The sequence below is a fragment of the Prionailurus viverrinus genome, chromosome C1, assembly GCF_022837055.1.
Source record: "Prionailurus viverrinus isolate Anna chromosome C1, UM_Priviv_1.0, whole genome shotgun sequence".
NCBI classification, from domain to species: Eukaryota; Metazoa; Chordata; class Mammalia; order Carnivora; family Felidae; genus Prionailurus; species Prionailurus viverrinus.
The window spans coordinates 113,509,170-113,533,961 of NC_062568.1; the positions used below are offsets into that span (position 1 = coordinate 113,509,170).

Genomic DNA, 24,792 nt, shown 5'->3' on the forward strand with positions numbered 1-24,792 from the left:
CATGGGGCCTGGAGGCAAGAAGCCAGCGCTGGGCCCGGCTCTGCTGTATCGTCAGGGCAGGAGCGTACCCACCTCACCCTCCGCCCTCAGCTTTGGGGCAGGACTGGGTGGTGGACCAGGCCCTCACCATGGGGCCATCTAGCTTCTGACCGGGCCCCAGACCGGGCTCCACCCCTCCCTTGCCTCTCAATTCTCCCTGCCTTCAGGTGCACAGGGAACTGAAGGCCTCGGGAAAGAAGGAAGTCGCAGGCCCAGGTAAGGGAGGAGAGGGCGTGTCGCACCAAAGCTTTGGCCTTTGCTTCTCCCAAAGGTTGTTTGGTTCTCGAAGTGCTTCCTAGCATCTTCCAACAGATAGTAATCCCAAATTACAGCCAGGTGTGTTATTAGCCCACCCGACTCACTACTGGCGGTGGAGAAAAAACTCCCCACTAGTTGAAAAAATCCTTCCAGAATCCTGGGTGTTCGAGGTAGCAAAGGAAGCAGCACTCCAGCACCGAGCCATTAACATTCGGAGGCCACGCAAGTATTGACCTTGCTCAGGAGGTCCAGAGCCTGCGATCAATAGTGTTGCAGCGTCCAGGACATGACGGCTTATTCCAGGGAACTGACCACCACCGCTTCCCACACAAGGTGCTCTGTGTGTAAATATTGGTCCGGACAATGCCTTGGACTGCCGTGTTTTCTGGCACTAGAAGGAGGCATTACAACACATCCAGGTTAATATCCAGGACTCAGCCGTGTCGCTGCTAGTGGCCCAAGTCCAAGTCCTCCAGGGATGAAGACACCGGGTTCAACATTTGAGGCACCAGACCTCTGGCCAGCTGTGTGGGCGGCTGTCGGCGGGGGGGGGGGGGGGGGGGGGAATGAAACACACAGGTGTTGACCACGTCTGCGGAGGCGGGGTGGAGCCTCGCGGATGTGCTAACAGAAACAGCAGGTGGGGGAAGCCGGAGGTGTGACCGCCCAGGGGGGCCCTGGAGAGGCCCACTGCATGGCAGGGCTGCATGGGCAGAGCTGTGTGCCCAGAGCCTGGAAGAAGGCCCCCTAGTAGAGGAGGTGAGGGGCTGGGAAGGCAGGCTGGGGCCGTACAGGACTCCTCATATTTTTAAGCCTGACATTGGCCCTTGCAGGGTAGGGTCTTAAGCGGGTTTGAATGTAGGGGAGGGGCACAGGCACACCTGTTTTAGAAAGAGCCCTTGGGTGAGTGAAGAAACACAGAAGGGAGACAAGCGACAAGACATATGAAATGGCCCAGGCAAAGGCTCAAGGCACTTCTGCCACAAAGGCAGAAGTCGAGGGACATTTCAGAAGGAACACACGGCGTGGAGGAGGAGGGAAAGGATCCCGGAGTTGGCTCTTCGGCAAAGCTAAGATGGAAAAGTATTGCTCTCAATGCTTGTGATGGTGTGGGGAGAAGAGACAAAGTCCCTCCAACCTTCCTGAGCAGTTCTAGATCCAGAGTGTAGCCTGTGCGAGCAGGTGGAGAGGCCACACTGATGGTGTGGGCTGGCAGTGGGGTTTCAGGGGAGAAAGACCACCGAGCATGCACCCTAGACAAGTGACGGGGAAGGACCTCACACCCCTCGGACCCCAGAGAATGCTTATCCTCAGACCGAGAGGTTTGATGAGGAGGGGTGCATGAAGAGAGTTGAAGACAAGGTTGGGGAAGGATGTTACACAAAGGTGGATGTTTTCTGAGGACAGTTACAGAGAAGACCATGGGAGTTACACTCAGCACAGAAGAGAGGTCATGGCAGGGGCAGGGCTGGGGGTGCACGGGTTGTGAACTGGCTCAGAAGATTCAGGAAGCTGGTTACCAGGCAAGGTCTACAGTACATCCTCCAAACACCTACCACTTGAACACCACTGTTCACTTCTGTACTTTAAAAAAAAAAAACAAAAAAAAACCCTGAAGAAACCATGGTGGCCATTGTATATAGTATAGCTAAAGTCATTTTGGTTCCCTTATTTGGTTTGGGGTCAAGGTCAAGCTCAAGAGAACCTAGCCTTTAACACTGAATCAAACAAGATGCCAGTAAAGGCAGATTCCAGGACCGAATCACCGAATGTAGGCATTAGCGGAGAAGCTAGGGTAACGAAGCTCAGATCACTCAGGCACCTTGGAGGAGAGCCCCAGGATTAAGCGACTTATGGCCCCAAGGTGAGTACATACCTCTTCCGGAGAGAAAGCCTCATCTTTCAGAGAAGTATCTAAGGCTGAGAATGATCATAACTGCCCCACCCCCTGCCATCACACAACACATTTCCTGAAATCTTTAGTAGGTTCACTCACCGTGGAGGAGACACAAAGAAAGGAGCATGACAAGGTTTTGGGGTTTTTTAAATATATCTTTATTTCTCAAACTCAAAGCTTTAATTCATTAACTTCTAATACAGTTTGCATTGACAAGTGATTTCACCTTCATCACATAAGGAGGTCAGTGACCATCACACCAAAGAGGAAACCTCACGCATCTTAGGCATCACTGAAGAATGAACATTTCGAAGGCTTTGCAAATGCAGAATAACAAAAAGCTTCCAATTCAGTCTAATGAGTATCTTACTTTTCATCTATATCAATTTGGAAATTACTAGCTAAAAACTCTTAATTTTTCTGAAGCAGCTATTTTTTTTATCCATCAAAAAAAAAAAAAAAAAAAAGACCAGATGTCTTCAGTTTTAAAACGCCCACCTATCCATCTTATTTAATGACTTCCTCTTTAATGGATGGTCTTCTCACCTCCCTATACAAACACACATGACAATTTTGTACCAACTCGCACCAGCCCAGGCAAACCTCCAAGCGTTTTCTTTAGCTTACGCTTAAACTATTTTTGAAAAAGTGATAGGTAAACAAGATTTAGAACTCACAAAAACAAAACAAAAACAAAAAAAACCCCACAAAAAAACCACACACACACAAAACATTTTCTTTCCTGGTCCTCACCTTGGGGAGTCTCCACAAATAACCCGGCAAAGTTGCCAGGTTTAAAATACATCCTCCCTACGTACCTCCCTTGGTCCTCTGAATGGAATTGGCTGAACTGGAATAGGTTCCAAAACCAGCTGTGACATTCTGGTCTCTGCCAGATTAAGGATCCGAATCTACCCCTGGCAAATGGAAGTTCTTGACCTCGGAGAAGCCAACCGAAGGGTTCTCCCTGGAATACAGCCCCAGTCGGACACCCAGGAAATAATGGCCCCGGTGAGCGACAGGCTCTCTCCCCACACAGGGATAGCTATCAACACATTTGAGCCCAGAATCTAGCTGCGTCGTAAAACAAGGCACCAGTACCAGGAAGTTAACTAGAAAGGAGGTGTTCCTACAGTTAGGAAGCTGCTCTTCAGCGGCACCATTTCTCAAAGTCACCAAAGCAGTGCGAGTTAAAACCCTCACCTACCATGCAGGTAAGCAGCTAGTGCTTGCACGGACGTGGAAGGACAAGCAGATTCAGGGCATCAGCGATGGGACTGTGAATGTGTCACCCCAAAAAGCGGGTTCGCACACAGCTCACAGTGACTCAAGTCCCCAAGGGGAAAAAAAAAATCAAACTGGGTGGGGTGGGGGCGCTTGACCGCCAAACCACATCTGTGAGCACCCAGCAGGGACCCAGCGTCTTTCCTACCCGACTCCCCCCCTCCACCCCCCTTGCCCCACATGCTGCCAGGTGCTCCCGAGTGTGGGCCAGGATACAGCCCACATGCGGTTAGCAGGGACCCTGATTTGAAGGTGTTAGTGACGGAGAGTTTAGTTTCAGAGTTGAAGTTGAGTGAGGAATCGTGTCTTCTTGCCAAAGTAAAATTTGAGGGTGAGACTGAAGCGCCAGGCCAGGAATTCAGACTGGGCCTTTCTGCCAACACAAGGGGAAACGGTACTGTTTTAATCTCGCTGCTGCTCAAACGGATTCCAAGCAGCAGGCCAGGAAAACAAGCTGCGTACTTGCAGAAAGCATCAGAGAACTCTGTGGAGTCCTGAAGCAAAAAGGGATTGCTTAGATTTATATTAGAATTTGTACTTGAACTTTAGTGCCCTCAGCCACTGCCAAGTTTCATGTTACTCAACACACAAAAGAGAGGAACCACTGGTCTCAGTACCAGCTCAGGGTACCTGGTGCTTGTGTGAGCAGTGTGAAAGGCAGGTTTCAGCTGGACTTTCCAAACACCTGAAATTCAAGGTTACCTGGTCTATTCTGAGGCTGGCAAAGCTTGTAGAACAGGTAGAGACATCACCGGACCAGGGCGGGGTTTTAAAAGTGCAGCTTTGGTCAGTGCGGCTTTTTACCCCGATGGTTCTAGAACATGTGTCTCCTTTCAAACTTCAAGACAGCTGGGCTGGCCAAAAACTTCAGGTAAGCAGACTGTACCAAAGATAGTCATCGTGCAACGGTAGTAAAGAACTGGGGCAGGGGGTGGGGGGCGCAAACCTGGAAATTTCTAGCAATTTCTGTGCTTCCCTCCCTCCTCAGAGGAGGACTAGTACCGGATAGCAAAAAAAAAAATAGAAGCAGAAAGAACTCCAAGGGCAAACTGGAAATTTAATTACTTGATGTGGTTCTCTGATCCTATCTTCATCTGGAGCCTCGTCACCCTGATCGTCAAGCCTTCTAGTAGAGCAGCACTGACTTCTGTTAGCAAAGTGCTTACGTTCATGGCTCCATCACATCTCAAAGCTCTGGTTAAACATATCTGTCACTTTTGTGCAAAGATGTTGCCATCCAACCACAATGGCAGCCTTTCAATGTCACGGAGGAACATGTAGTTTTCAAAGTTGGGATTCAGTCCTCATTGCCCCCCTTTTAACCCTGAAGCATGCCGGCCCCCCCCCCCCCCTCCCCCCTCAGTGTAGAACTTGGCCTGGACTCAAAGCCAGTGAATTCAAATGTGACTGCGATTCACAGGGCAACAGGAGCTGGTTGCAGGAGCTGGTTGCCCACAGAAGTGGCTTCTATTCACCTAGCGTAGGACAACATGGATACCAGCTAAGCCTCGGGGTTCAGTCATGACCAATCTGCTTTAAGAGGACCAAGATCTCACATTCCAAAACAAACAAAAAAAACACCCTGAAAATACCATCTTCAGAAAAAGGTAAATCACTCGGTTTCTGCTAAGCCGTAAGGTAACTTCACTGTCTAAAGCAAGGAAAAAAGGAAAGCAATCACTCAGGGCTGGGGAATTCTATGGCCACGGAAGAAAGGAAAAATCAGGAGTGTGGATTTGATGAAGTCACTCTATAGACCAAGCTGGCTGGTGCTACTGAGTTCCTTTGCCCTTAGTGCCCTAGAGTGATGCTTTCTAAGAGATCCCACAGAAGTTTCAAAACTCACAATCTACTGGGAGGGCAGCAGCCCAGAACGCCCCCATTCACTGAGCTTGCTTTAGACTGGAGATTAACACTGTTTTCCTTCTAAAGTGCAGACGAGAAACAAGTACGGTCAAATCTACCAGAATAAGGAAGACATTCTTCATGTACTCCATTCTTCCCAGAACACACCAGAATTAGTCACGCCGCGCACACAAGGCCCGGGTGAGCGCGAAGCCTCTACCTCACGCACGCCACAGGGGCGGCAGGTTCAATTCCAAAGCAGTTTTCAGCCAAAGAACTCTGCCCACCACAGCAGGTCGTCCCACAGATCATTCAGCCCTGTTGAAATTCCTGAATTCATTTGCTGTCCAAAAAAGTCCGGGGAGGGAAATCGCTATTTTTTGAGTAAAGAACAAAAACAAACAAAAAGTAATCAGCCAAGGTACTTGAGAAAAACAGCTGGTCATACTCGGAATGTGACCAAAATGGGTTTCCAATTAAAACATGGGAAGACCCTCGCGTCAGTTACTGCAAGGACTCTGGACAATCCTTCGTCTTAGGAAGAGCAAAACTAAAGTGATAAGCTGCTGGGGGCGGGCGGGGGGCGGGGGGGGGGGAGGTGTCATTCAATAAGAATTCCTTAAAGAAAAAAAAAGAAAAAGAACATTCATGTTTCCTATTTACAATCAGCCCCTCCCCACCCCCACCACAATTCTGCTTTTAACATTATGTTCCACATTTTATTTTGTTTTCAAGTTACATTTCAAGCAAAGGTCTTTTTTTTTTTCCCCCCTCAGCAATATCTCACAAATCCTCGTGAGAGCACAACATCTAAACCATAAACCACTTTCAACCAGATCTCAATTCTCCAGCTACCAGCTTTGGTTTATTGATGAGAAGAAATCCTCAGCTCTGCTAACAGGGAATAAACATACGCAATTCAGTCTCCCGAACAGAAAAATGCAGTCACGAGACCACTCTCATGTCCACCATTTTCTGCCTGGCTAAAATTGGTACAAGAAAATAGACTATCACCACAACTTTCACCTAACAGCTGAGAACCCCAAGTGAGGGCCAACAGAGCCAACCGTAGGCCCGAGTGAGAAACACCGCCCAGGAACTTGCCCAGATTCTATTAGCGCACAGAGCTCCAAATGTCCCCGCGCGGATGTTTGAGACGTGACATGTTAGTGTCTCTCTCGGAAAGATGTGGATGGGTCCTACTTCCTATAGCGGTTTCCAAAGTGGCACTGGAATGATGGGGTCCCTTCAGGGTTGGCTCATGATATACTGTAGACCCATTCCAATGGGTGCACAAAGAACAAAATAAGCAGAAATCAGAGCTGAGTTCCCCTTTAAAAGCCAAACACCTACATCTAGAAGGAGGCTCCCCTACCTGAGAGCCCTTGCCCTATTGGGGTCCCCGCTGTGGAAACCCTCAGGTCTCAGGGTTAGTTACAGGGTAGCCAGGTAGGGTACGGCTGGCTGTAGGTAACTGGGGGGTGGGCAACGTAGTAGTTGTTGAAGTTGCCGTCGCTGACGTACGGAGCTGGCTGGTAGTAGCAGGTGACGTTGGTGGCGTTGGGGATGATGTTTTGTTCTGCCAGCACGCGCAAGGCCAGGAGGGAGATGAGGTTCAGGGTCTGCCTCCGCTCGTGCCCCATGAGGCACACGGTGCTCTCGTTCACCACCCTGCGAAGGATCATGAGGTAGTCGTACTTGCTCCTCTCTTCCTCGGCAAAGTGGTTTTGAAGGTAGGTCTCCAGCTTCCTTTGCTGTTCGAGGATGTCCGGGAAGTCGATGAAAAACCTGGAGCACATGTAACGCTCTAGAGTTTTGATCTCCTCCTGGTCCGTGGGCCTGAAGTCCCGCACCAGGAGGTTGCTGTACTTGAGCAGCCCCCCGCCCCGGATCTCTTCGGGGTTCTTGGTGGCGATCAGTCTGTTCTGCAGGTGGTCGAAGGCTTCCTCAAAGTCCCCGTACACGCTCTCCCCGATCACCGTGGGGTGGAGGTGCTCAGAGATGGGGCTAGTGGAGCAGTCGTAGAAAAAGAGCAACGAATCCAAGATGATCTGAAAAGAGTCCACGCTAAACTCGAACTGGCGCCGGATGGAGTCGACGAATTTCAGCTCCACGTTCCTCCCGTTCTTGTTGGAGAGGGAAATCAGGCTCCAGCGGTCCGTGTCCGTGCAGACCTTCACCAGTTTCTGGACGTAGGCCTCCTTCAGGGTGACCGGGCTGATCTTGAGCTTGTTCACACCCTCCGGCAGGAAGTTCAGGAGGGAGCACAGCACCACATCTCTGACCAGCTGAAACTCCGCCTCTGTGGGAAGAGCCACATGAAAGATGAGGTCCAGGTCTTTGCAACCCAGGCCGTTGTCTTTGACCAAGACGTGGCCAGCCGCAGAGCCGTTCAGCCGGACGTCCTGCACTTTGATGCCCGCCTCCTCCAGCCGGCTGCGCACGGTCTGGACGATGTCCTTCAGAGTTATCTCCAAGGTCGGAAAGTTGCCTCGTCCGTGGATGGGTACGACCTCGGTCAGGACCTCATGCAGACGGCTGACCTGATCCCAGCTGAGCACGCTGGAGGACAGGCAGTCCCTGGTATTGCTGTTCTCCTCTGCCATCTCGGGGGGCGTTCTTGCAGGGAAACTGAAAAGTGAGGGGGTGAGAAGCAGAGTTAGGAGTCACTCTTACGCGGCCCAGCACCTCGAGGGACTCAGAGAAGGGGCTGGTTGATCTCTGAATGCTGTCCCGCGTGACAGCGACAATCAGCACCCGCTGCTGGGTGTTGCTGATATTCTGGAGAAGTATGTGGGAGTGGTGCCTGTGCGGAGGGAGGACAGAACACACCTAAACCTACCCTCTCCCAAATCTGAGGACCTCAGAACTCTGTCTGATGTGGGGCTGGCTGGTGTGTCTGCGAGAGGGTGGTGTGTGCGAAGGCAAGTGGACAAACTCGTTAAACAAAGCGACCTAAACACAGCATGACTCAGTAGAGGGCCTACAGGATTTGCTACTCTTCCTTTTTTTTTTTTTTTTTTTTAATAGAATTACCTCTCCTGCTTTTGCATGACTGACTACATCTTGAACTGGCTGCTAAATAAGCTACAACCCCCACACCTTGAACACAAGACCCCGCAGAGAAAGACCTCCTGCACTCCGTGAGGAGGTGAAGATTCCCTTCTGGGCTGCCTGCACACCAAGGAAAGGAAGTCGGATCAGTCCTGCCAGTACCACGGACACAGACACCTTGTGAGCAAGAATCCCATGTCCTTTTCACTTCCGGGAATGGCCTGCCCTAGAGTTAAGCACCTCGGTTATCCAGAGTAGGACACCAAGGAGCTGTCTGAATGACAAAATTCTTGGCGACAAAGGCTGGGGTCAGCGTGGTGAAGGAACAGCTCTGCCAGCTAAGAGGCCCTCTGCGCAAGGTGGGAAAACTTCCTCGGGGCAGTGTGATCTGACTGGATGTTGAAATCGAGTACCTCAAAGCTACCCAAGGAGAATGAAGTTAGCTCTCAGTCCTAAGAGAAAAACATCCTGCGTCACGCGTCACTTGTTAGAACCGCAGTTACCAAAGTAATCTCCGACTAAGTGATACGTTTCAGAAAATGAAACACAACAGATCTCTGGAAATCCTGATATGTAAAAACAAATACTGCCGTATTAGAAAGTCAAGGTGCTTGGGGATCCACATGGGTCAAATGTTAGCTAGACAGACGTAAGAGCAGAAACAAAATGTCAAGGTGCTATCCTTGGACTTCAGTGAGAGCGCAGAGTCTTCCTGCCCCCTTCACCTTCCTGACTGGCGAGGCACACGTAAAACCCATCCCAACAACTGCTGCGGTTTTATGGTTTGGAAACCGCTGTCTTTGCGTGCACACCCACCATGCACGGTCCTGAGGTTCCAATGTGGATTTTTAGCCTCGCGCTGGTGCCAGGAATCCTCGCCTTAATCGCTCAGGTCAGTGGGATGGTTGTCACTCACCGGTGGGGGGGCACCACTGGACACACCGAGACCGGCTTTCCAGGAGCTGGCCACGAAGAAGGTGGGTGCAAACACAACATAGCAATATAGGGCCATATGCGCTAGAAAGAAAATGGAACGTACAGGTAGAAGAAAGGAATGTCCCTTGATTGGGGAGGACAAGAAGGCCACAGAAGAGTTCCCTGATGGGGAGGGGACCTAAGTTGACAGAAAGGCAACATGGGCTCTGGGCTGGGGATTTAGGGGCGGAAGGTGGCATGCAGCCAAGACCTAGCAAGTTGTCCAGTCTGGCCATCATGCACCACTCAAGCCACAGCACAGGCTCCCTTCACTACGTAGGTTAAGGGGCCGAATCCGCTTGGCTCGCAACAGGAGGGGCGGTCACGTGATCCAAGCAGGCTCTAGGAAGCCCAATCTAGGGATGAGCACTCTTGTGCTTGCCACAGGAGAATACTTGCCAGTGGGCAGACAAAAGTTTCCCTTCAAACCTGTCTGGACAGCATTAAAAAGCCCTCGACTACCTAGATCATTCTACCAAAGCACTCCTAGGTTAAGGATAACAAAAATTTGTGATGAAATACTGAATGTTTATTGTGGCTAGCACTTGGCTTCAAGTCAGATTTGGGGCGTCTTTTTAATGTGCTCTCTGTACGTTTGGTTCTTTGTGGCCCCTCAGTGATCAGCATCGGTGACCAGTACGCTATGCCTAACAACATAGGGTGCTGCCCAGTTCAGTCCAAATGGCCATGGAAAGGTCTGGCGCTAGCTTTGTTTTGAGACACCGCTAAGCCACCTGTGATTCGGTGACACAGATTTCCGTCGGCTGTGCTGACCTACCTATGAAAACACACTTTGCTCTACCTTGTGCATTACCTGTTATTGTGCTTCTGAGTCTCGTGTTTACAATACAAGGTAGGAGAAGTCACAGTGACAGAGGAGTCGCAGTTGAATCAGTACTTGGAAGAGAAGGAACAATTTATTGTGATACCTCTAGGAAGAACCTCAATGTTGCAGAGGAAAATAACTATAGGAATGACTTTTGACTCATACTTTTTTTTTTTTTTCTTTAAAGGAGTTGTGGGGGAAAAAATTTTCTAAATTAAAGGCAGGACTATTGCCACCTTTAGAACAGTGGTCCTACAGGAGGAACACCTAAATCCAGTGAGAATCTGATGGAAGCCATCATTCCTCCTCCAGGAAGGGACTGGGGAGGGAAGGGGATGACATATACAGGAGACTTTTCATGTATTTTTAAATCTCTAAACTTGGTTCAAAGTTAGAATCTGTTTTAGATTGAAAATTTGTAAGGTTCATATGGGAGGAGGGTCATGAATGGCCAGAAAAGTTATAAGAAACAAGAATGATGTACATATTAGCCCCATAAGAGATATTATGAAGCCACAATAATTGAAACAATGTGGTATTGGTACAAAAAGACAAACTGATGGAACAGAATTTTTAAAATCCAACACATAAAGGGATTTGGCATATGATACAGGAGAGAGAAAACATAGAGAGAAATAGTAGAGAGCAAAAGTCTAGACATGTGATAGTTATCTAGATTAAAAAAAGAAAATAAAGTGGCTCCTCGTCTTGTGCCAAACTAAGATCTGGATGGATGAATTAGACTTAAGCACAAGAGGACGAAACTTTACGGGTTCTAGGGAAACATGGAATTTACATACACGTACATAGAGTAGGCAGTCCTTTCTAAGTCACGTAAAATCTCAAAGTCACAAAAGTCTGACACACACAAAAAAACACCTACATGGTAAAAGCACCACAAAGACATCACACGAGCAGGCTAGGAAAATATTTGCATGATGAGGCAAAGTGCTCGTTTCATCAATGAAGGATGAGCTCCTACAAATCAGGAAGACTGGCACCCCAATGGAAGAAGGGGCGAAGGGCACGAACTCAGATGCCTGACACAGTCACCCTCACGTTAAGGGATGGGCGTGCTAAAACTTCAGTGTATCATCCTTCCCCATCAGGTTAGCAGAGATCAAGCAGCAGATACCTTTGGGCACCCTGCCCATGAGTTCTCTCTGAAGAACAGTGTGGATGTCCTGTTTTAAGTGGACGTATTCTCCATACCAATTCTACTTCTAGGTCCTTTTGATCTTACCCTGTGGGTATACTTGCGAGGGTGAACAAGGATGCTGGAGAATTATTTATGAAGGTACAGAGTCCTCAGCAGAAGGTTAAATGACTTAGTGCATGTATACGATAGCATACACTTAGATGGCAGTTGTCCAAAGAACGGCTCAATCTGTATGAATGTGAAAATCTAGTTGAGACTTATTCAGAGAAAACCAACGCTGTGTGTGTAAAAGCACAAGCCCATGCGTGTACAATCATACAGACCTCTGGAAGGAAACACAAGTAGTTCAACCTGCCTCTGGACTGGGAGATGGGACGAAGAAAACTTACTTTTTGAATTTAGAACCTTGCCACGTATTAGTTGAGAACTGTTAAAATCTCATGAGCCATTTCCTAAAATCTTTCCCCCATGAGCCTGCTCACTCCCCTGCTACCTGATTCCTTCCATCCCTTTCCTATCACTTCCCGCGTCTCTATGTCCACGTGCCCCAATCAAACACACATAGAAACTTCCCCTCTGAGCCTTAAATGTTGATCTCTAGGTGCGAGCTGGGGAGGAGGGACTGGTTTTCTCCTAGAATGGCTTTTAGTCAAGTTTCTCTTTCCCTACTGTTCAAAAGAAGATGTCCATTGTTTGTCAAAAATCCTCCAGACTTCCAAAATAATGGATAAGCCACCTCACCTAGTGCCATTCCAGGTTTGTAATCCAAAGTGTTCTTCGTAGTTTTGTAAGAATTGCTATTTCACATTTCAGACATAGTATAGCGACCCTGATGATGCTATTACGTTGCCTGCTGGCTACCACGGGAAGACCCCTACTACATGCAATCAACACTTCTCCAGGCCTCTAAGAGGTCGTGGTTGGCATCTTCTATGCCAGCTTCTTGTGACACACGTGTGAACAGCGGAGTTAACTTTCAGAAAAAAGTAGCCCCTATAGAAGCATGTTGCGGAACTGGCGAGTGACAAATCTATGGTGTAGCTCTTAATTCTTCCAGTGTTCATGACTCAGAAACAGAGGAGCTCAAGCGAGCGAAGGCTCAAATTTGGGCTGGATTCACATTTGGTACTTAGCTCATTAGAAGAGCCCCAAATTATAAGTTATTGGTGATTATTACAAAGGAACTCTTTGTTTTCTCTCAACCATCCAAGCAATTTCAAATATCGAAAGTATATTTTTTTAGTTACTCCAACGAACACTGGTATTACTAGAATAAATCCTCCAACTTTCAGGCCCTGAGGGCTTAGATAACGCACCAGAGCTTAGTGCGACAGTTTGAGTTTTAATTAACCACTTGAAATCAACCCTGATATTGTGAAACACACATTCCCAATTCATGAAAGGCCCAGGTTCAAGGCCAATTCTGTTCAGCAGAATTAGCAGAATAATGACTAGGAAAAAAAAAAATCAGTGTGAAGGCTGGTAAATTCAAACTAAAGTGTATGATTTTCCTCTTACTGCCTGAGAAGCAGATTTATTGTATTTTTGCACAGTAGAAACTGGGCAAGGTGGGAACCAGGATTTCTCACTGATTTGGAAATTCAGGCATCTTTTTACAGGTGAGGATGGCCAATTGCCTCCTCAGTTCAAAGTACTTAATCTTCTGGAAAGTGGGACTCGTGATGACCACCTACCTCAGGTGCCCTGAATTCCCTTCTCTTCTCTCATCTGGCTGCAGTGGACAGGTGGAACATGAACACTGGAAGAAAGCACGTTTGCAGAAATGACAGCAAAAGGTGAGAGGAAAAGACCGACTAAGCCCAAAGAAGATTATACCAAGTTCCCTAAGGACAAGTTCATGTCTAATTTACCCATGCTTCCCATGGCCTGGGACAGAGGCCCTCAAAGGGAGGTTGATCTGAAAACTTATGATTAGGCCTTAATTGAAAAGAAAACAGGAGAGAGAGAGAGAGAGAGAGAGAGAGAGAGAGAGAGAGAGAGAAAGCTAGCTATTTCTAGTCCTGCTTTATAGCTTATCTGGATCCCAGAAACAAGAGCGATGGAGACTGAAAGCATGGGGAGGACTCAAGAGCACAAGCAGGACAGATGGGCAGACAGGTTGGGGAAGAGCATGTGTAACACTTCTGGGTCTTATGGTCAAGGGCTTACAAATCATCACTGAGTCCTATTTATGCCTGGTGTTAGGCACAGACACCGTCCAGAGAGTTCTCGGTACATGTGGAGATGTACATCTACAAAGTTAAGGACAGTGTGTATTTAAGTCTTGGTCTACGATACTTAACACGAAAGCTCTAGAAGGTATGGTCCCAAAGGTTTCATGGAAATGCTGAGGTGTGAACGGAGGGTCTCAGCTATGGCAGACCTCCCATCCACTTCAGAGAGAGCTGAGCAACGCCCTCTTCCTCTGACCCTGCTGGGGTGTAAGGATACGGAGGGACCTCAAACACATTTCAACATTCCTTTGATGACAACATTTCCTTTCACTGTTACTGGATGTTACCTCCAAAGCCTGGACCTTCCTAGTAATGCTTTCCAGCTCCAGGTCAGAGACCCAACCATGGGCAATGGACCAAGCCTGGTGACAGACTACCGGAGGTGTGTGTGCAGAACAAAGACACCTGCTGTCCCCAGCTCCTGGCTGAGAGGGGACCCGTGCACCCGCGGCAGGCCTCTTCCCCCTCCAATGTCCAACAGAGGACACGAAGGAAAAAGAAACTGCATCACTGCATATAAAAACCTGGAGTTTAAGCGGAAGTGAAAAAGGATGCAAGACACAACATCATATTCTGTCTCACCAATTCTTTCAGCAACCTGAGTGAATGAGAACCACAACTCTGGTCCTCTTTTCCCTTATAAAACAAAGGTGCAGATGTGCATGCAAAACCAAGGGTGCTCAGTATAACCACTTCACACCCACTCCCAGTTAACCCTCACAAGCACTCCGAGGAAGCCACCAATGTCCCTTGCGTGCAAATTAAGGAACAAGGATTAGAAAAGATTCAGTGAATGGACTCCAGATCCTCAACTCCAGAGCTAAGGTTCGAACTCCTGGAACCGGCAACAGCTCCCACCAAGCTCGCCCAGCTGCTGGCAGGGTGGGAGGTGGGGACAGGGCAGCAGGCTCATGCTACAAGCCCACGGATGCACTGGGATGACCAGTTCTTGCTCCCCTACAGCGATCGCTTCTAAAAGAGAGACCGTATTGGTCCTATCCAAAAAAGGACCATGACACCTTATGTCTACCACATACGCTGAAAAGAGCAAAGCTTGCATCAATCACCCTTTATTGCCTGCTTTAGAGCAGACTGAAGTTGACCAAAGGACAGGAGTCGGTGTTCATCTTCAAGGACGCCAAGGTGGTTTAGAAGTGCCCTTCAGAGAAGCACCAGAGAAGGTGATTCATTGGCCACAGTGTGGGGAATCGGATTTCTCAACGAGGACACGCATCAGCTGTTTCATAATAGAAACATCTTACCAGTCCTACACACTCAGAAACCACTTACCACTTCCTCAGAAGCTCCTAGCCGGGACTAGCAGGTGCACAGCCCTCCAGGGCCTCTTCATGTAGAGAGGGCCACAGCCTGGAGACACCAAATGTGACCAGATGGCGAGCCAGGTGCCCTAACATGAACCACCAAACCCTATCTGATCCAGCTTTATCTGGATCAAATCATCTGACACGTACACCGAGGCTACAAGGGAGATACTATTATCCCTACTTTGCAGGTGAGGGGACTGGGGAACAAAGAGGTTACACAAAGTGTGAACTGTCCACGGATGCCTTGCCGGGAAGTGGCACAAAAGCCACTGAGAGGCTTCCTAGGAGTTGGATGGGGCGCACGTCTTGGGACTGGGGTAGGGCCCTGAAGATAAGCTAGTTGCTCAGGTAGTTGTAGAAAGTAAGAAAGTAGACGGCAGCAAAAAGAAGGCAAGAGGGCAAAGGTACAAAGGTCTTTTTATAGGATGGTGGGAAGGAAGCTGGCTAGATGTGCTGAGGCCCCTGAGTGAGGCAGGCCAGATGGCAGGTACCAGAAGCAGAGGCAGAAACACTCAGAGCGTGAGTTACCTAACAGCTGTCAGTACAGAGACCCTCTCCCTCAAGATCACCCTGGATTCGGGGAGGCATGCAGCCTGGTTGGAGCCACCAGAATTGAAGGTAATTATGGATAAAAATGGTAATCATGGCGCTCAGGTTTGTTTCAAAGGAGCAATGGCTGTGAGGTGAAGGCCTCGTTCCGCACGTTGAGGGGGCTCCCCGATGCCAGCCAGGCCACGAGGCTGTGGCTCGCAGAGGGCTCAGGGACAGCTGCAGGATGCACTCTGCTGGCTAGAAGGTCAGCAGTGTCGATCTACTGATAAAGCCACAGAACAGGACACTCTGAAGACAAGAGGGCCATTTTCTCAGATCCCAGGAACTGACAACCCAACTGGAGCTGCAGAGAGAAGGTAGGTAAGTTTGCAAGAAGTGACGGGAACCCCTCGGGCTACCTGGGGAAGGAGAGCTGGAACAGAACTGAACACAAAACAGCCTGGAACAGACTAACGAACACACACGTGCTGAAACTGAGCCTGCACACCTGTTACTTTTCCCAACCGCACAGAGTTTGGCCCTTGACGTTCCTATGCCCTCGAGAAAAAAGCTGGGCACTCCGCATGACCGTGGACTTGATAAACACAGCAGATCAGCGGGCAGAAAGGGAAAAAAAACAGGGCCAAAGTAGATTCTTTTTTCTGAAGAGAGATCCTCCCTTAATCCTTGAATGTCTCGTGAAGGCCAGGAGTTACCAAGGCCCAGGGGCAGCCCGAGGAAGCCCCTGTCTGCCAGCCGCCAGCCCCTCACCACCAGGGAGGGGGCCATGTTCTGACCCCTCTGCCCCAAACACAATGTTACAGACAACCGAGAGGCACATCGGTGCTTAATGTAAACGTACACGAAGTAAGACTTCACATTAGTAGGCTGCCCAAAGCAGGAGAACCATATAATGCCTTGTTTATCAAAAGGACAATAAAATATATTGTGCTAGCTTTTTCTAAGAAGTTATGTTTGCAGTTGCCCACTCAAAACACCCACAAACAAACAACCGCCCTGTGCCACAGAACTGTGCCCAGAGAAGACGTTTCTAAGTCGGTGACACAGCCCATCGTGCAGATGGTCTGTTCTCACTCTTAGCTTGGTCACATTCAGCCGGGCGTCTCAATCTATTTTCTCAGGGTTATCAGCACCCTCTCAGCCATTCAACACCATCGTGTACTACAGTGAAAAAATTTGGCGTGATTCCCATGGCAACAGGGGTGCTGCCTGAGCTGAAGGAAATGGGGTGTCCTGGACGGGAGCAGAAGCGGGCCACAGACCCCAGTGACCCCAGCTTTGCTCCGAGCTTTGAGTTTGGGGGTTGGGGGAGGCCCTCACAAGTTCCTCCCATCTCTGCCAGCATACGGTCCTAGTGGGTATCAGAGATCGGGCTCTGTCCACAGACACCAGCCCTCAGAAGACTCCACGCGGAAGGCACTAGCCCGTCTTTCAAAATAGGATGCGTAAGCAAGTGTGGCTGGAGAGATAACGCTGGGAGAACTCACGCTCTGGCTGCAAAACAGAGCAAGATGGAATCAAAACATGGGCCCAGACAGTTGGGACACCACAGTTGGGAGTGCTTGAAGGAATACCCCGAAGGCATCAGAGATGTAAACATTCACAAGCACAGAACACAGACATCTTTACGTGGAAGCTGAGCATAGAAGTCATGATTTTTCCAAGGTGTCAGCAATATTACGCCCTACGCACACCACTCGAACTGGAAATAATCCCTGTTCAGCTTGGCGCCCCACTTCCTCCTACCAATTGCCTCTTTCTAAATCAGAGAGGCTACTGGTCTGACTCATTTAAAGAGATCTCCAGAGCTGGCCCCACCATTTTAGAGATTGACTATACTGAGAAAATAGAAGGACTCCTAGGAGGCTGTTTACCACGAGAATGAGCAAGTTTACATACAGTCCACAGGGTCCAAGGGCTGCTGGCCTCTGGGGTCTATCAAGGGTTGCATCCCACCTGACTCTCCAGCTTAGAACTTTGAACAGTTGTCAGGTTTCCAGAAGGAGGGCCTCAGTTTGCTGTCCCGTCACTAGCAGCATCCCTGAGCCTTATCAGGAAAGGGACAAGCTGGAGTGTAGCACTTATCATACTTTAGACACATACACACACCCCATTCACATATGTCTGAGTGTGAGCTGGCTTCCATGCCTGTGAGGATACTAATTATGCACAATCCATCCAGGTTTCGGTCTTGCACAGACCCGTCCCTGTAGCAGACACCTGACCTCCAGGTCTGAGCACAGCAGCAGCCTGAGTGTAACATCACCAGGCTCAAGGGTCCCTCTGACCTTAAAAATGTGTGAAGAATGGAAATTTAGGTGGATGGGCAGCATGGGGGATGGAGGGATGCATTAAAGTGAAGGAGAAGACCATGGGGTGGTACCTATTCCTGTACCAACTGCACCTGAGGCAGCCAAGCCACCTTGAATTTGGTATCCCTACATGTGTGGAGCTTTGCACGCCATGAATACGGCCCACTAGGATGGTTAAGCTAGCATTTACCGAGTCATGTGTTGGTGTCATTTGGCAACTCAGACACCCCTTGCTTGAAAGTTACTTCCTCTTGCATTTTCAAATTTTGGTCATTGATAAATCTTAATTGTTGATAAACGGGTGGAGTCCTGGTCCCCTGCCAGTGTCAGATTTCCTCTGCAGTTCTTTGAAATTCTATTTCCTTGTAATTATTCTCTAAGAAACCACCAAAAAATGGAAGAATGAGCACTGGGCTAGAAATCAAATATCCTGTGTTTTAGTCTCAGGACTGACTCCCAGGGTAAATGGGTAGCAGCAAGTTGGCCACGATGACTGCATTTCCCTTCGTTCTTCCCAGTATCTGAGGGCTTACTATGTTCCAATCGCCGTTCCAGGAGTTTACGATCAGTTCATTGGTAAGCAAGAGACAAAGACCCCTGCCCTTGTGGTGCTCACAGCCTAGCTCACACTCTTCTTCCATAACTTGCTGTTGCTACCTCTTGGCTCCCACTCATGCAGAATCTGAATTTGAGAGGGAGACACTGGACAGCTGGTGTGGACCCATGCTGCTCAATACCGTGTCCACAAGCCTCATGTGGCCCTTGAGCACTTGAAATGGGACAAGTCCACTTTGAGACATGCTGGGAATCTAAAATACACCCTGGATTTCAAGGACTCAGTATGAGGAAAAAAAAAAAAAAAGAGTAAAATCTCATTTATATTCTTTATGTTGATTACATATGGAGATGTCACCATTTGCCATGACATCTCCGTGGCATTACAAGATCACAAATAACATCGTGGCTTGGACCCATCTTAAGGACATGGGGGGGCCTCTTTAACCCATGATGGGTAAAATTATTAAAACTCTTTTCACCTATTTTAGCTTTTTGAGGACTTCTAAAAACTTAACTGTGGCTCTCCTATTTCTACTGGATGGCACTGGTCTACCACCCTCATACAACGAAGAAACAGAGGCCTGAAGCAGGAAAGGCACAGCCAGGACCCAAACTTGAGCACTGTCACAAGTCAATGCAGCCTCAGAGGCCGGGGGGAGGGAAGACTAAAGAGCACGAGAGGCCTGGGCACCGGAGACCGCAGCAGCGCTCGCTCCCAGCCTGGGGACAAGTGGCCACCAGTGCCTGGACACGTGGCAGGTGCTCACTTAGTGTCCACTTCGTGTCTCCCCCTGCATCTGCACTCTTCCCACCGCAGCCACCTTACAGTTACTCCACGTGAAGGCCACAACTGGCCGAGACCACGCACGGTCAGCCGGCTGCGATGCCCACCTCCCCAACCACCACGAGCACCGGTCAGGGATGTGTTTGGGGGTGGGGTGTAGACAGCCAGGCAAGGTGGAGGATTACCCTTTCTCCCACTCTCGCAAGGGCTAAGCCAGGGGAGAGAGATGTATGGCCACGTGACGGGGTGGGAGCGGTTCGAGATTCATGGAGAGTTTTCTTCTCAAAATGGGTCCTCCGAGAGTGAATAGGGAGACAGTTATGGACTTTGTGTGTTCATCCGGTAAAGCACAGAAGAGGCGAGTAATGAGATATGAGGACCCTCAGGCGGGGTAACATCAGAGCCTCTCAGAAGGGTCTAAAGCTGGCCAAAAATGTAGTTTGGTGAGACTGAGTTGTTCAAGCAGCTGAGTATGAATTCTGTGAGGCAAGGGAGGGCAGTTAGGCAGACTCATCCAAGGGAAGTGGAGAATAGACGGAAGGTCAGAAGGGTACAGGTCCTGAAAAGGAACTCAGCATCCAGAGGGATGGGCAGTTCCTGGGAGTCCTTCAGGTGGTGTTTGAGGGGCCTGGGATGTGCGACTGGCCAGAGAGGCTCACTACTGCTCTCACGGAGTCGCTGTCTACAGGGCCCCGAACCAGGTCAGTGACGGCAGTGGGAAACAAAAAGTTAAAAAGATAAAAGGTCAGCAGAACTAGCAGCCTAGTGAACTGGAGAGAGAAAGGCTGAGCGAGCCATGTGAGGCTGGGGTTGGGGTGGATGGGTAGGAGGGGAAGTGCCGGGAGAGAGCAGGTCCGGAGCTCAGCTTAAGGGATTTCAGCTGCTGGCCAATTGGTAGTCCCTGCCCTTCAGCTCCAAGCCCGGCCAACTGAGGCCACCATTCAGAAAAAGGCCCAGACGCCACCCGGCACTTTAGGCTGGAAGCATCCAACCCAAAAAGCTTCCGGCACCTTAACCCACCAAAAGGATATCTACCTAAAGTGCACTTCCCTCTCTGAGAGCAATGGCAGCTGAATGCTAGCAGAGCACTGTATCCAGTTAACAGGAGCACTGTCTGTGCACCAGGCCCGGCTCTAGGTGCTGGGGATTCAGCAGTGAGCACAGACCCCCACCTTCCTGGGGCTCACAAGCCAGCGGCAAAGACAATCGAGCAAAAACCAAGTGCCCAGACCTTCTGAAGCCAACCCAGCTCCCCTGCATTCTCCAGAGCACCTCCCCAGGCCTTTTCACCTATCGCTGCCTTGGCCCCTGCAGCACCTGGCATACACTGCGGCCTGGGGAGCGTTTAACTACTTACTGGCTCAATCACTGTTACCCAAGAAATAAACACTTGATGCAGTTCGGGGACCGAGACTCCGCAAGGCTCTACGACTAAAACATAGGCTACACGGAGTTACTTAAAATCAGCAAGTGTATCTTCATATTAGCTTTTTCCTGTTATTCCAAAAAGTTCTGCAAACAGTTCTAGGAGAGGCTACAGGGGCCAGCTGTACAAAATCCACTGATTCTAAACAATTCCTGAGGCTTTTTCTTACATAGCTGGGTTATACAAAGATGCTTCCTCTAAACCATTTAGATTCCAAATAAGAGCTTCCTTATCATACATGCAGTAAAAGGATAAAAAGGCTTGAGACCAGAAGTCTTAGAAGCATCACAGGAGATCAGCACTACCGCTGTATCTGTTTTCTTCAAACACATGAACATTTCTTTAGACACAGAGGTGGCTGCTTCATCATAATATAGCTTATGCCAACTTGGTAGGCTACAGTCAAAACACCAAGATGGCAGAACACATTTTTCTATACTGTCTTGTGTATTTCAGTGACATCACAAAAAAGCAACGAACCTTATCTAACCAAAGTAATGTTTTATCCCAAGTAACACCTTGGACTCCATATTACTTCCCTTGAACCCCTAAACACACACACACACACACACACACACACACACACACACACACACACACACACCTGTTGTGAGACCAAGAAACCCAACACAACAAGTTTAACTTAACTCATCAAACTAGTCTTGGGCTTCCACAACATCTCCTGGTAACACAATAAAGGTTTACCACATCCATTCGGAGCCCTTGGCTGGTCATTCTTTGGTGACTGGCCCCCTGCACCAACATCTCCAAGATGAAGGCAAGGTACCACTTACTTGAGCAGTTTTAAAAAATCATGTCGTTTTCTAACTTTGTATCAAATGTGTCTGATTGCAGGCACTGGAAGAACAAGGGCACCCCAGTCCACGCTAAGTTATCTTCATTGCTAGGCGGTTCTCTGGGCTTTCAGAAGTACGAGGACTTCTCTGTTCTTTGATGGGTAGTGCGAGTTGTGCACAACTTGCCCTGGCCTTGAACCCTGAGGGATGGAGGCCAAGTGGGGCCTATTGAGAAAAGCAGGGGTGAGGGGTGCTGTAACTCAGGAGGGGATTTCGTGAGCTACTTGTACTCACAGTACAGCTGAGGAAACCAAGGAGGGAGAACCATGGGTGCTCAACTAAATCACACTCATTCTGACAAACGGGCAAGATCCAAGTCGTTCCCCTCAGAGGTACCCCAACTTAATCTCTGGATACAAGGTAGGTATTGTGGAAGAAACTCAACATAGAGTGCTGCTGTCGGCGCTGTGTATACCCTGTTCTGAAACTAGGGACCTTTGTTTTGGGTAACGATTGAGAGGCCTCCTGGTGGAGAAAAAAAACTTTCTTTTTTTGTTTGTTTGTTTTTAATGTTCATGCTATGTTATGGGGCTCTCCCTACAGCTACCTGAACGACTGTATACAATCTACCAAAACCTTCTTTCTAAAAACTCCTTATTGAGATGAGAATAAACGAACTCTAAAGATATGCGTATACCTTAAGACACAAGGTTTCAGTTATCTCAAGTAAAAGCTTGACTCCAGAGATATTAAGGTTTCCATCTTCACAAACAAGAATGTCAAAGGACAGAACCCCTGCTGGTACAGCTCAGACCGCTTCCCTGAAAGCGAAGAGAAAGTCAGCATTCTCCAGTCCACACCGCACCCGCTTCAATGGCAGGGTCTCACGTGTGGGTCTCACTCCCTCAAAAATACCTTTGGGGATTTAAGACACAGCACAATTCTTGGTAAGCGCTCCTACCTCACCCCACCCCCACCCGCAGCGCCCCAGGCTGCCTGGCTTGCTTCCTTGCCGGCTTCTTTGCCAAGTTACTCCCGTGGAAAGGTTAGTGTAGCCAACAATGGCCACTCTCATCACCCCACCCCCTTGGAGGGCAGCTGGGCCAAGCCAGGAGTCTACTTTAGAAGGATTTAATAATCTTCTTTTTTTTCCTGAGGAGGTTCAGGTTCCTAACCCACCTACCAAATAGCCCGAATATCGACCGTCACAATACAAATGATTACAACAGTCTGCATAAACGCTGACTGCAGTAGTGCACTTTAAAGCACTCCATTGCTTGCATGCTATAACTCCATAAAAAAAAATTTAAAAAAAAGTTTAAAAAGGCAGCAGGTCGCCACCTAAGACAAGGGCTTTGGCAGCCGTGCAGAAACCTTCCTCCAGACAAAAAAAAAAGGGGGGGGGGAGGGGACACAGCTGATCCCTCCTCCGGGGTCCAGGCTTATCGGTTGGTTCTCGAGGATGGGTGAGCCGGCGAGTCCTCCAGGGAAACTTCCCAGGCCCTTCTCCGGGAAGTTCTCCCTCCCTGCGAGGTAGCGCAGTTTTGTTTTCTCTCCCACCTGCGTTCTGTGTTTAGGCGTACAGCCTCCCAACCCACAGCGGTCGAGTTCACAACCCTCCTCTGACTCTCCTCCCACCTCTGCGATCTGGGGCAGCCTCCCGCGGCGGCCGCACCGCTGGCCAGCCGAGTCAACTCACTGTCAGGCTTTCAGTCTACACGGGTAAGCAAGTTTCATTCCTAAAAGGGGAGGGACCAGGCAGGGCACAGACCCCGTATTCCCGAGAAGTTTCCAGGAGAAGCGCAGCGCAGAAGTCACTCGCTTGGACCACTTTGCGGCTCACGGTGTCCGCAGCCTAGTGTGAGTCCACGGAAAGTTAGGGATCTCTGCCCTGGTCTCAAACCCCGGGGCTTGGCGCCGAGCCGGGGCAGCGCCCCTCCCCTCGCCGGCCGGAGACGAGCCCCTGACCGCTGCGTCTCCAACTGCGCCTCCCAAAACCGCCGCGTTCGAATTCGCGCTCGGCCGGCCGGCGGCGGCGGCGGCGTGCCCGCGGGAGCGCAGGCGGGGCGGGGCGGGGGCGGCGGGGGCGTCGTCGGGCCGGGACGGAGCTGCAGGGCCCCATCGCCCACTCTTCGGCCGCCCCGCCCGCGGGACGCGCGGAGCAGGAACTCGCCCAAGTTTGCCAAGCCCCGGCCGAAGTCTCTGGAAAGTTGTAGCTCCCTCTCGGGGCGTCTCGACTGGTCCTCACGGGGCGGGGGGGCGGGGGAGGTGTGCTGTCGCAGGAGCCGGAGGGGCCCGGCACCTGTCTGCACCTCCCCTCCGGCTCCCGCGCCCCCACCAGGCTCTGGGAAGACTTGAGAGCTCCGCTCGGCTGGCACAGACCCCCCCGAAGGCGGAGCGCGCGGTTCTCTGGGGCCGCCCCTTCCTCGCACCTTCAGGGGAGGGGGCCTGGGACTCACCTGGGCGGCGGAAGAGGAGACGACAGAGGTAGGTCCTTGGCGAGGGCAGCCCCCAGCAGGAGCGGCGCGGTCACTACAGCCCCCAGGCAGCGGCACCGAGTGAGCGGTCTTGCCGCCGCCCCCTCCGTTCTTATACGGCCTGACCACGCCCCCGCGGGCTACCCCCGCCCCCACCCCCGCCCCTAAGCCTGCCTTCCCGGGGGAGCGAGGGGCGGGGAGGGGCGGAGCCGAGCCCACGGGGTCCTTCCGCCTGGGCGCTGACGGCGAGGGCAGGGCGAAAGCTGCCCTCTGATTGGCTCCTCGGGTGAATGGTTGCCGGGAGACCAGTAAATCTTCGGCGGCGGGAAGGGGCGGGGTGCTGAAGGAGGTAGCACTGCGCAGGCGCAACACAGGGCGCCCGGGTTGACGCCCCCTTAACTTCGGAGTTACCGAGACTCTCTTTCTACTTTCCACCATGCTCTTTGCTGCTCCTGCTACCATAGAACTCTTCCTCCCAGGCTTTTCCCATCTCCGTCCTGCTCCCACTCCCTCTCAGGCCTCTTTCAGGCCTCTTTTTCTCTTGCTTTTCTGAGGATTTTCGCGTTGGTTCTCTCTCTCTCCAGGAGTGGAGAGTGAAACTCCTACGCCTACCTCTGGCGTGTGTTTTGAAGTGGAAAAAAAAAACATAGCGTTTCTGGGCCGGGGGAGCAGCTTCCCTTTGCCCCGAGCAAATTGCCTGGAGGCCATCGGGGAAAGGGCCGGCGCCATTGGTTCTCTGGCTTAGTTACCACCTGTGCGCGGTTAGTGGGCCTGCGGGCCTTGAGGAATTCGTCGCCAAGCCTGGCAACCGCGACAGCTTGGGCCCTGCTCGAAATGCCTTGTATGTTATATAACATTGCAAGCGGGGCTTGGACACCATCCACTCGTTCCATAGCCAGCAGTGTAGAGTCCAGCTTCTAAATTCAGAGCAGTCTGGGTTGGGATCTGCACTCACCACCTATATCTGTAAGGCTTTTGGCAACAAAGTTA

General features: G+C 50.2%; 1 protein-coding gene across 4 annotated transcripts; it reads right to left on the minus strand.

Moving 5' to 3' along the window:
• Positions 1-2,328: 2,328 nt before the first annotated feature.
• Positions 2,329-23,915, minus strand: TENT5C (terminal nucleotidyltransferase 5C). Of its 4 annotated transcripts, none has more exons than XM_047869505.1 (3): positions 23,785-23,876; positions 22,023-22,146; positions 2,329-7,954 (listed from the first exon to the last, which is right to left on the minus strand). In XM_047869505.1, the coding sequence occupies exon 3, from the start codon at positions 7,927-7,929 to the stop codon at positions 6,754-6,756; it is 1,176 nt and encodes a 391-aa protein (XP_047725461.1). In that variant the 5' UTR covers positions 7,930-7,954; positions 22,023-22,146; positions 23,785-23,876; the 3' UTR covers positions 2,329-6,753. The 4 variants fall into 4 exon arrangements, with proteins under 4 accessions (XP_047725461.1, XP_047725464.1, XP_047725465.1 ...); XM_047869508.1 differs by lacking the exon at positions 23,785-23,876 and adding an exon at positions 23,097-23,731; XM_047869509.1 differs by lacking the exon at positions 23,785-23,876 and adding an exon at positions 13,032-13,096 and having other exon boundaries at positions 22,023-22,130.
• Positions 23,916-24,792: the final 877 nt, after the last annotated feature.

Excerpts from the sequence above, each read along its gene's own strand:
- TENT5C (XM_047869510.1), bottom strand. The coding sequence starts at position 7,929 with ATGGCAGAGGAGAACAGCAATACCAGGGACTGCCTGTCCTCCAGCGTG.